The sequence below is a fragment of the Sceloporus undulatus genome, chromosome 6 (genome assembly GCF_019175285.1).
Source record: "Sceloporus undulatus isolate JIND9_A2432 ecotype Alabama chromosome 6, SceUnd_v1.1, whole genome shotgun sequence".
Classification (NCBI taxonomy): Eukaryota; Metazoa; Chordata; class Lepidosauria; order Squamata; family Phrynosomatidae; genus Sceloporus; species Sceloporus undulatus.
This window is the reverse complement of record NC_056527.1, coordinates 28,285,086-28,297,797: the sequence shown is the minus strand read 5'-3', so window position 1 is coordinate 28,297,797 and position 12,712 is coordinate 28,285,086. Positions and strand designations below refer to the sequence as shown.

At 43.3% G+C, this 12,712-nt stretch overlaps 1 protein-coding gene across 2 annotated transcripts in view; it reads right to left on the bottom strand.

Annotated features, from left to right (window-relative positions):
* The window catches only part of RUNDC3B (RUN domain containing 3B), a 41,025-nt gene extending 36,582 nt beyond the window's left edge, over positions 1 to 4,443 (bottom strand). The window contains exon 1 of one of the 2 annotated variants that reach the window (XM_042472529.1): positions 4,231 to 4,443. In XM_042472529.1, the coding sequence (XP_042328463.1) occupies positions 4,231 to 4,346 (116 nt within the window). In that variant the 5' untranslated portion in view covers positions 4,347 to 4,443. The remainder of the gene's footprint in view (positions 1 to 4,230) is intronic. The other variant, XM_042472530.1, reaches the window with a different exon arrangement.
* Between the last annotated feature and the right edge of the window lie 8,269 nt (positions 4,444 to 12,712).

The window sequence follows — 12,712 nt, the reverse complement described above, 5'->3', positions numbered from 1 at the left end:
GATGTTCTCCCATTCCATAAACTAAACACAATCCAAGTAAAATGCAAACTAGGAATGTTTTCTCCTTCTTCCAAGCCACCTCCACTAGGGACATGAAGAGAGGGAGGAAGATCTCTGCACCAAATAAAGCCTGATGGGAATCATTGCATCAGGCATATTATCCTCTTCCCTGTCAATGTAACACTGGGAATTTCCCATGGCTGGTGGCTAGGCAGTTTCTCCCACAGTGCATGTTTTCCTCCAACAGTACTTAAATGTTCCCCATTTTTAAAAATGGCAGTCATTCACTGATATGGAAGAAACAAATGGTACACTTATTGCAGTATCTGTAGAGAAAAACAGGTTTTGCCTCAACTACTGGTATACTCTAGGTAGCAGTAGTATTTATTTTGTCCTATGAAAATCAGCCTGCCCCTAATCCCATCGTTCTAGCACTTCATAGGCTTATCCTCACTTTCCAGTCTTTGGCAGAATGTTTGGATCAGAGCTTTGCACAAAGAGAGAGGATATATGTGTTCGGAAGCAGCTGATACAGAGACACTAGCCAAGTGATCATCATTATGACAGATGAAGTATGGTAGTGAAAGGAGGACTGGTGATACTTGAATGCAAAAGCTGTGCCACCAAGTGTCAGACATCTTTGCCTTCATCATAAAAGTATCCACGTGAGCAATAATTTACTTATCCCCAACAGCGTGAACAGTAGTCAAGATAAGGCAAGATAAATTCAAGAACCTATAGTGGTGCAAGCTAATCCTGTCACAGAACTAACTTGGCATGGTTATGGTTCTGCCTCCTCCCAACTATGGCAACTCATCACTACCAGAACCATATGCTTCTCCAGGGATTTACTCTGTGTTTTTCCTGGCTAGGCTAGAATAACAGAATCCAAGAGTTATTCTGTCTCTCCTCTCCACTCCTTCTTTAAGGCTGTAAGAGGTTGGCAATCAACAGAGGCTATGGTAGAGCTCAGATGTAATGCATCCATATATAATGCTGTGTCATAAGGCAGAGTATGCTCTGTAGGAACGGCAACAGAACAAATGGGAAAAATCAGATTTCCCACTTAGCAATGACAGAGGAGAAAAGCATCAAAAGAGGACAGAAAAGGGCTGCTTCATGTCTACACATTCATTTACACAGCAAATTACCCGCATAAGAATTTATTTATTCCAAGAAACTGCCACAGGACCCCATTGGTCACATCTGAAAGGAACTGATGCAGTTTTCTCTAACCATTCACAGATCTGAAAATAGAAAGAAAAGAAATCTTCCACATAGCTGAAGACACAGTATAATGAAGGTGCAATGATAAGGGAAGAGACATTTATATTCTGGGCACATGCAGAGGTCTGTTGAGAAGAGATTACGATAATTCCTTCACAACATCTTTTGACACACCCACCACTGTATTATTCAAAACCAGGTTGGCGAAAAGATGGAAACCTCTCCCTCCAACCAACCCCCCAACGCTTTAGGCAGAAGTTGGTGTTTGCTCCTTGCTGGCAACTGCAAGAAAACAAAGGAAGGGTCCAGGATGTACTTATTCTGAATTAAGATCACACTCCTAAACTCCAGTGAACACAGTGAGTATTTTCTATTTACATTTGCTAAAAAGTATTTGCATGGCTTATACTACAGAGTTGCACCAACTGAGAACAGTGATCTGGGCTATCTACACACACCCATTATATATGCTCTTCTTGTTGTGAGCTTTCAGCTCATTTCCAATTTATGGCAACCCTAAGGCTAACATATCACAGGTTGTTTTGTTTTTTTTACAAGATTTGTTCAGAGTAGATATGTCTAGGTAGAGGGGTGTTTGTTTGTGTATACACACACACACACAAACAAACACTGCAGTCAAGAAATCAGAAGACTAGTAGTTGGAAGAGCAGCTATGAAGGAACTAGACAAAATCCTGAAGGTAGGAGGTACCATTAAATACTGAAGTTAGATGGTCCATATCATCGTATTTCCATATCTATGGTGTGGTTGTGAGAGCAGGGCAGTGAAGAAAGCTGATAGGAAGAAAATCAACTCATTTGAAATGTGATTCTGGAGAGGAAGTCTATGAATACTGTGACTACTGAAAGGACCAGTAAATGAGTCCTAGAGCAAATCTGGCATGAGCTCCCCCTGGAAGCCATGATGAGTAAAGCAAAGTTGTCGTATTTTGGCCACCTCATGATAAGAAAGGACTCATTAGGAAAGACTACAGTCAGCCCTCCTTATCCACGGATTTTTTATCCACGGATTCAAGCATCCAGGGCTTGGAAATATATTTTAAAAATATAAATTCCAAATAGCAAACCTTGATTTTCCATTTTATATAAGGGACACCATTTTGCTATGCCATTGTATATAATAGGACTTGAACATCCATGGATTTTGTTATCCACTGAGGGTCCTGGAACCAAACCCCAGCAGATACCAAGGGCCCACTGCATAATGCTTGGTAATGGTTTGAGTGTTGGACAGCGACTCTGAAGATCAGGGTTCAATTCCCAGCTTGGCCATGAAACCTACTGGGAGGGATCTTGGGCAACTCACATGTTCTCAGGGTCAAGGGACAAGATGAGCAGGGATGCGCAGGTGAACCTCCTCTGAACAAATCTTACCAAGAAAACCCCATGATACGTTCGCCTTAGGGTTACCATAAACTGGGAGCGACTTGAAGGCACACAATAACAAAGAGCGGAGGGCCAGCGTTGGACTAGGACTCCGGGAGACCAGGGTTCAAATCCCCGCTTGGCCGTGTAAATCCACTGGGTGACCTAGAGCAAGCCACACTCTCTCAGCCTCAGAGGATGGCAATGGCAAACCACCTCTGAGGAAACCTGCCAAGAAAACCCTACATAAGGGTCGCCATAAGTTGAAGGCAGACAACAACAAACAAACAGGAAAATAGGAAGGCTGCATTCCAGATGGATAACTGCAATCAGAGAAGCCAAGGCCATGAATCTGCAGGAGCTGAGCAGGGCAGCTGAGGATAGGCAGTTAACAACAACAACAACAACCGCATGTGTGTGTGTGTGTTCAAGTAAAGTAAAGCTTGAAGGGCAGTGTAGTGTGATGCCTTGAGTGCTGGACATGGTCACTCAGAGACCAGGGTTTGAATCCCAGCTCAGCCATAGAAACCCACTGGGCAAGTCACACTCTCTCAGCTTCACAGGCTTGCAATGGCAAACTCCCACTAAGGAAACTAGCCAACAAAACCCTATGGAGGCACACAACAACAACAACAACAGGAGGAGGAGGAAAACCCTAAGAGAAAGATAAACACACTGTGTGCATGTGCGTGTGTGTGTGTATTATGTATGCACATATGTGTGAACATATACGTGTGTGTATGCATGTGTGTGTATGTTATGTATGTAGGTGTGTGTGAATAAATATATATGCATGTGTGTGCATGCATGTGTCTGTATATATGTATGTGTGTTATGTATGTACATGTGTGCATAAATATATATATGTGGGAGTATGAATGCATGTGTGTGTATTTTAAGTTCAAGTAAAGCAGAGCTTGGAGGGCCAGTATGGTGCAATGGCTTGAATGTTGGACATGGACACGCGGAGACCAGGGTTTGAATCCCAGCTCAAATACAGAAACATATATACATATGTATGTGTGTATATATGTGTATGTGTGTATGCATGTGTGTGTCTGCACATGTATATGCGTGCATATATGTGTGTATGTATACATATGTATATGTGTAGGTACATGTGTGTATACATGTGTCTGTGTACAAGTGTGAGTATGCATGTATATATGTGTATATGTGTGTATGTGTGTGTACACATATGCATGTATATATGTCTGTCTGTGTGTATGTATAAATATATGTACATGTGTGTGTATGCGTATGTATGTATGTATGTGTATGTGTGTCTATGTATAAATGTGTGTGTGTATGTATATATGTGTGTATGTATATGTGGTGTGTGTGTATGGTTGTGTATACATATGTGTATGTGTTTATATGTGTGTATATCTGTATGTACATGTGTGTACACATGTGTGAGTGTGTGTGTAGGCATGTGTATATGTATATATGTATATATATGTGTGTGTGTGTGTATGTTTATCTATATATGTATGTATATGTGTCTGTGCATGTGTGGGTATAAATGTGTGCATATATGTGTGTGTCTGTATGTATATATGTATATACACACACACACTCCCCCAGAGAGAGACCCCTGGAGCGGGGAAGCCCTCACCTGCAGACGGTGATGAGGTTCCTCCTCTCGACGGTGGCGTTGCGGGAATGGACGCTTTTCCTCCGCGAGGAAGAAGAAGAAGAAGAATGGAGCCCCCCGAGATTGAACGACGCCATCTCTTTGTTCCGGGGACTCTCTCTCCCTGAGGAGAAGGCGGAGGGCACTGCCTCCTTTAACGGCGGAGGCTACTCTGCGGCGGAGGCTGATCCGCGACTCAGGAAAACCGCCTCAGCAAAAGCAGCAGGACTGCGGCGCACCGGCCGGGACAGCCAATCACGAGGCAGAGGGGGCAGCGGAACAGCCAATCGCCAGGCGGAGGGGGCGGGCCTTGAGGCGCTTTGCGGGTTGCCTCAACTGTCAAAGCGACGCTCGGTTGCAACGCAGGCGGCGAGCCAGGAGGTGGCGCTGTTGAGACGCAGAGTTTTTAAAGGCCCAAAACACACTGCAGGAATAACCCGGTTTGAAACCGCTTTAACTCTTGTCTGGCTCAAGGCTATGGAATTCTGGGAGCTGGAGTTTGTTGTGGGCCCAGAGCGGAGCGGAGCGGAGCTCTGCTCTGGGCCCACAACAAACTCCAACTCCCAGAATTCCATAGCAAACAGTCAGACAAAGAGTTAAAGCGGTTTCAAACCAGGTTATTTCCACAGTGTGGATGCAGCCAGAGTCACTTTAGACCACTGTGTACACAAAGTCAGACAAGTTACTAACACAAGTGGAAGGCAATACCAAAATAATTCCTCCCCATCAATAGCAATAACAATATAATAAGAGCTAAATAAACAACAATTCCCTGACTTTCATAGTACCCAAAATCTGCTGCATGAGGCCACCATCTCACTCTAAAGCCAAGATATAGATTACATCCAGACCGATCAAAACCAGTGGATAGCTGAAAGATTAAATATACATAATAATAAATGTATTTTACTACATTTAGGAATTAAGGATTTTTTACTTACAAATGCACCCAGCACTGGAAATCCGTTTTATTATACCTGATAACATCCAAAAATGGAAATCAAAAGAGCTTCCTACAATAGAGAACTGGCTGATCAAATCCTTAGATATCATCAAATTAGATAGACTGGCAAATCTGATAAGAAAAAGAAAAGATTACAGAAACAATGAGCTCAGGTCAAGAGAAATTGAAAATGTATTGTAAAAAAACAATGGTCACAAACATACTTTTAGTTTGTATTTAAAAACCCGAAAACAGCTCCAAATTACCAGAAGAATGCATACTTTGAAGTCACTAAAATAAATTATAGCAAGAGGGAACTCTTTATCTCAAGAAATTCGTGCACTCAAAAACTAAGCAGATCAACTGGAAGTTTAGATAGGTTTTCCTTTGTATTGCATCATATTTGTTACATTAAGCTTAAAGAAGAAGAAGAAATGTTGGGTTTCAAATGTACTTCTTGTTAATTAGAAAAAAGAATACACCTAAAAAAAGAGTAACCACCAAAGGGCTTAAAGGCATTAATAGTAGACTGGGATTCTTTATCGTTTGCTTATACTTATCCTACTGACACAAGGTGGCCTCACTTAGCCAGACAAAATTTGTCTGAGCCTTGCTTTCTAAGTTTTTGTTTTTCCTTCACGTTACTCAGCGAGCATTTACCTTTAACAAAACACTGATCTTAATTAGCATTGATCTTAAATAAAACACTCCCATCCAGTTTAAAAAGAGCAGGACACATTTACTTGACATCATCACTCTAGACACATATCAACTGGAACAGATGGACAGCGGCTCTCTATCAGAAGGCAAAGCTTTTCTGAAAGTTGCACATAAAGCCAACAAAAGAGCCAGACTTCTCTTTAAAAAGGTCGGACTGTGCTAAATGAAGATATTTGTATTACTCAGAACTTGTAGCTATTATGCATCACAAAAACTAATTTCAAATTTAACACTTCTTTCCGTAAGATCATTCAAACTTTTGACAAGGTTTCCCATGACATTCTTGCAAACAAGCTTGTAAAATGTGGGCTAGACAAGGTAACTGTTACATAGATTTGTAATTGGTTGCTCAGCAATGGCTCCTTTTCATCCTGGAGAGAAGTGACCAGTGGGGTCCCACAGGGATCTGTCCTGGGCCCAGTACTGTTCAACATCTTTATCAATGATTTGGATGACAGAATTGGGGTCATTCTCATCAAATTTGCAGCTGACATCAAATTAGGAGGAATAGCTAATATCCCAGAGGACTAGGATCAAGCTTCAAAATGACCAGAATAGACTAGAAAGCTGGGCCGAAGCTAACAAAATTAAATTCAACATGGAGAAATGTAAGGAATTGCACTTAGGGCGGAAAAATGAAATGCACAGATATAGGATGGGGGACACCTGGCTGAACAAGACTACATGCGAAAGGGATCTGGGAGTCCAAGTAGACCACAAGTTGAACACAATAGTGCCACTGTATTCTGCTTTGGTCAGGCCCCGCCTGGAATATTGTGTCCAGTTCTGGGCACCACAATTCAAAAAGGACATTGAGAAACTGGAGTGTGTCCAAAGGAGGGCAACTAAAATGGTGAAGGGTCTGGAAACCATGCCCTATGAGGGACCACTTAGGGAACTGGGGATGTTTAGCCTGGAGAAAAGAAGGTTAAGAGGTGATATGATAGCTCTGTTTAAATATTTGAAAGGATGCCATGTTGAAGAGGGAGCAAGCTTGTTTTCTGCTGCTCCAGAGAGTAAGACCTGGAACAATGGATGCAAGCTCCAGGAAAAGAGATTCCACCTCAGCATTAGAAGGAACCTCCTGACAGTAAGGGTTGTTCAACAGTGGAATAAACTCCATCAGAGTGTAATGGAGTCTCCCTCCTTGGAGGTCTTTAAACAGAGGCTGGATAGCCATCTGTCAGGGATGCTTTGATTTGGATTTCCTGCATGGCAGGGGGTTGGACTGGATGGCCCTTGTGGTCTCTTCCAACTCTACGATTCTATGCTTCTATGAAAACATTAAGGAAAGAACAACTTTTTGGAGTTATGAAACTCTGGGGCGCCCCCTTTTGAATGGCCACACAGTTGCACCTGCGATTCTCCACTGGTACAGGACTTCAGAGCATTGGTGCGCCCAGTAAAACACTGGTAGAGCACAATCATGGAGACCCCCCTTCACTCCATTTCACCCGATGCCCCCTCCTGAACTGTCTGGTTTGTGTATTTTGTACTTATATCCATTGGAGATGTCACACTTTCACTTTTTTGCCTTGCCGTCCCAACCGCTTGGGTATGGTGGCTCCATCCTTTTTTAATGCACACCTACACAAGTGCATTTATATGCAGCTTTCGAGTTAAGATTAGGAATGATCGCTCCTTCAGAACCACTGTGACATCAAGGCGTTTATATGCAGCGTTGAAAGTGCGCACTTTCTGGGCTAAGTCAGAATAACCCTGGTTCTTTTTGCTCCAGTTTTTAGCCCTGGAGTGTGACTTCAATCCGGTTTCTGCCTGCTTTGGAGGCATGCATCATTTATATTATTTATTTATTTATTCATACCCCACTCTTCAGCCAAAAGACTATCAGAGTGGCTTACAAATTGTTAATTAGACATTTAAATGTCCGTCTTCAAAGTGCTTTGACACTCCTTTATTTGGCCCATATGTTTCACCCCTCTGAAAAACCATCACAATATCACTGAAACGTAGTATCCACCATAGCAGATTGAAAACATTAACAGACTCATAAAATGGTATGAATGAGAAAATAATGTTATCTGAATGTGCTATTAATCTACGGAATAGCACATTGAGGTAACATTATTTTCATCAGATAACATCTACAGGGGAGGGAATTAGGTCAGAGGGAGAGCAGAGAACGGAACATGCCTCCCTCTCGCAGCCAGGGTTTTTTCTCTTTCTTTTTTGGGAGGGTAATTTTTATTTTGACAGACTATGCGCATAGTTCAACAGGGTAGACCTCGTATATAGATAGAATGTGTCTGTGTGCTACATTTCCCTTTCATTAGCTTGCTCTCAGCATGACCTCACTTTGCAGAGGCTTTTTTTCTAAATTATTTTTTATATGCAAATGTTACAATGTTTCTCTTTCAATTTGCCAACTGATACAGATGCTTTTGCTACTGTATGTGTCTGTAAGGAATTCTGGGTGGCTGGGGAAGCAAAGTGCAGACATAACATTCCGAGTGGAGGAATTAATTTTTTATTATTGTTGTTGTTGTTGTTGATGTGAGTAGTAATTTGGGTTGGCAAACAGAGGATGCAGAGATGGCATTCTAGGGTGGGGATAGATTGCATTTTGAGGTTGAAAATAGAGGCAGAGCAAGGAGATCCAAGAGGAGGGAAGGATAGATTGCATTTGGGGGTGGCAATCAGAGGGAAGCAAAGCAGAGGGATGCAGAGATGGCATTTGGGGTGAGGAATTATTATTATATTATTATTATTATTATTATTGTGACGGAAAGAGGATGGCATGGGGGGAGGCAAGGGCTTCAGAGGTAGCACTGAGCTGGAAGCAAAGGGGAGGCAGGAGGCTGGAAGGCTGTGGAAACCCATGACTTTGGGGAGTCACACTCTCTCAGCCTCAGGGGAAAGGCAATGGCAAATCTCCTCGGAACCAATCTTGCCAAGAAAATCCCAGGATGGGGTCCTTTTAGGTTGCCATAATCTGCAGTGACCCAAAAGACACACAACACACCACACACACCTGGAGGTTTTAAATTTGACAGAATATGTGCACATGCGCCCAGTTTTTTTAAAAAGGAGGGGGGAAGCACCCATTCCGTTGGCCTGGCTGTAGGAAACATCAATGACGAAAGTGGAACTGAATTTGATTGACAGGAAGGAGCCTTCATTTTAAACCAGTACCTGCAAATTGTGAACTTCGAGGGGTAAATACCCTGTTGAGGTAAAAAATAGTGGGCACTTGTTCTGAGGAGATTCGAGATGGGCGCGACCCGTATCTGCCCAGTTCCCTCCAGCGCAATTAGCGGTGGGAATGGGGCCTGAGTGAAAGCAGTGGATAGATGGAAAGCAACCATTTTAAATGATACATAATCTCCAGAAAGATGTTCTAGTTTGTATGTTTTTTCATAAGATCATACCAAAATCCACAAATGTTCTTCTTATTCATGTCGGGTAGCTGTGTTGGCTAGTTAAAACATATGACAGTACTGTATTATAGTGTTATTACACTATTACCTTTTAAAAATTAATAATAATTTAATATAATTTTAATTAATAATATTTTAAAATTAAAATACCTGGACAAGAAAGCAGTAGAGAAATCTTTGGAAAGCAACCCCATGCAGTAAAGACATCTGAATAGTGACTTTCAATGTTAACAGGTCAGATCACATTGTTACTGCACTGTAATAGCAAACCATTTACATTTTTTTAAAAACTGAAAAACTGACTGAAAAGGATTTTAAGAGCATAGAGTGCACAAAAAAAACCCTCCACTCTATTCTCTTGGGAATCTTGTCCTCCCTTCCCAAGCACAAAGTAGTCTGAGGTTTCCCTAGTGGAAATTGCATTGGAAACACTCAAGGGACTCAGCAGGGACAACAGACTACGCCGCAACATGCCGATTACTCAATCCTTCTCATTGTGAAATGAAATGAGACATCTGCACTCCAAGGGCTACTGAATCGTAGCAGTAAAGGGGGTCATTAACTTTTCCAGAAAACAGCACTGTTCAACACAACAACTCTGTGGCACCTAATTTTGTAGGTGAGGAGTAAAGAGAGAGGAGGGAGAGTTGTAGAATGCATTACTAACCCAAGTGATGCCAACAGAGTTCACACTGGGATTTATCACTGCTGCTCATGCCATGCATTAGGGGAAAGCTAATGTAATTTACTGATGGGCAGTGGAGAGAAACTAATATCAGTATTTTATTATTAACAGCCTCTAGCCCTTACATTATAGAATAAGCATATATACTACCGCAGCATTCATACATAAAATGGAGACATACAGTTAATTAACAAATTGGGTGGAGTGGGGATAGAGAGAGAGACAGAAAGTCAGAGCTGTGATCTCAGGATGTTAAAAAGTAGTACTGCATTGTGGATCTGTAATTTTAAAGAGCATGACTGACAAGGAAGAAATCACCTCCTGCTCAAAGGAAAGCCCACTGAAAATGATGCAGATAGATGGCTGTAAGTCTGCCAGCTCAGAAGCGTCCACCCCCCCACCCCCAATAGGGCCAAAACCAAAATTCACAGAGGCCTTCAATGAGGTTACAGGTAGGAGTGACCCTAATGATATTATGATGATCGACTGATACATTACTGTGACTAAGTCACCAGGCAGACTTAGACACGTTACAGACAGCCCCTTTGGGGCGGCCTGTAGGCGCTCCTTCCCCGGTGTATCGGGGCCTCAGCTGCCACAACGGCAGCCTCCGAGGCCCCGATCCGCTGCTTTCCGGGCGTGAGGAAGAGGCAAAAGGCCGCTTCCCGCGGCCTGGAAAGGGGTGTCCTCGGGGCTTCAAGCCCCAAGGACACCCATGGCGCGGGGAGGAGGAGAAAGGGGCTGCTTGGCCCCTTCTCCTCTGCGTCGCTGGGCGCAGCCATCTAAAGGCTGTGCCCAGCAACGCAAACCTGGAAGGAGCTCGAAACGGAGTCCTTCCGGGGCTGCGGAAAGGGCGCACTAAGTGCCTCGCCGCGGCCCCACTACATAACACCACACCACCTTGTTGGAGGCAGCGCGGTCATGACTAGTCATGGCGGCGGCCATTCCACCGGCCGCTGCCATTTTGTACGTGCTGAGCCGCTTCCTAACCCTAATATGTGCTCAGCGTACTTTAGGCCCGTCTGTAATGGGCCTTAGTTTCCTGACAGCCATCCGTTCTGGTTGACTGTGAGAAAGGGGCTACTGGGGAAGGAGTAGATCTGAAAGGGAGAAGTGAGTGACTGGGAAGTCAATTAACTTGAATTAAGTTGAGACAAGGGCCCCATTCCCACTGGCTATAAATTGAACCAAGAATGGATTATAGGAACATTGTTCCCATTTTAACTCGCATCGATCCTTGTTTAAGGAAATGTTTCCCATTGAATCCTGTTCGATCCAACTTTGATCGATTTCTCTAGCTAAAACCTGAATCAGCGGTGGAAAACCCGGGTGGTTATCCTGACACCATTTTCCAGAGGGTTTTTTTTTTTTTTTTTTGCAGCTATCGTGGCAGTCCCGGCAAATTAATGGGAACACACAAGGGTGTCCGAATCGGGGAGGAACAATGTTTCAGGGATGTCCCGGAGGTGTCCCAGTCTTGTTCTCTTTCCTGGCATTCCTGGTGCCATTTTCAACCATTGCGTGCCTTTCCCTGGTGGTGTGTAAACGTTTCTTTTTTCAAAAGAAGAAAGTTAAACTGGGTTTTTTGGAGAGGGAGGGAAAAAGAAAGGAAAAAGGAGAGGGATACGGAGAAAGGGAGGCTGGCGAAAACTTTTTGTGAGTGGAAAGGAAAAAGAGAGAGAGAGAAAAAAAAACCCAAAACCCTGAATGTCTTGTTTCCTTTTTGAGATAGAAAAGGGGTGGCCAACCCCCTAACCTTTTTTCTCTTCAATTCCCCACAGAGCCATCTTTCTCTCCTCTCTTTGCAATAATAATAATAATATAATAATAATAAATATTTGAGTGTGTAAAACTTTATTTTTTAGAAAAGAAAAAGTTAAACTGGGTTTTTTAGGAGGGAGGGGAAAGAAAGGAAAAAGAGAGAAGGGATATGGAGAAAGGGAGGCTGGCTGAAAACTTTTGTGAGTGAAAGGAAAAAGAAGAGAGAGATTAAATACCCAAACCCTGAATGTTATGTCACTTTATATGCCCAGTGGGAATGGGGCCAAGTGAGTTCAGTGGAGTTGAGTTCAGTTCTACTTGCGTTCTGCTCAGGAGGTTCAGGGCAGAGCAGTTGAGGCGGAGTTTGAGAGAGAGAAGTGAAGAGGTTGAAGAGTGTTGAGGGAATTGGTTGAGAGAAGGTACTGAATGGGAGACAAAAGGCCAAAACAGAGTGGCCCAAAGGGGCGGCGTGATTCCACCTCTTTGAGTGCCAGATTGGGGCCACAGCACTGGATGCCGTGGCACCAATTCGGTTTTTGATGGCTCAAAAAGGGTGTTAAAAGCCACTGCTTTTAAGCTGGCAAAAGGGAACCCTTTTCGCTGCCGCTGTGGCTTTGTGGCACTCAGGCGGCAGGCAGCATCTAAGCTCTGCGCCACCAGAGCACTGTGAAGTGGCCCCGTGTGGCCACAGGTGGCTTCGGGTGGCATCGAGCATGCGTCATGATACGCCATGCCCCTATGCGCCCGCAAGGCAGCTTTAGGGCCAGTCTGTACCAGGCCCACAGGTATTAGAGATTGTAAAGAAGAAAATGTGAAATGCTTGCAACTGTAATATTTCTGTACCACCTTGGAACTGTTCTACCTTATGTTCTTGCGAATGTTATTCAATAAAGTCAGTGTTTATTTGTTTCAACGAGAACTTTGCCTGAGTGAATTCTAAGCTATATAGCACCATAA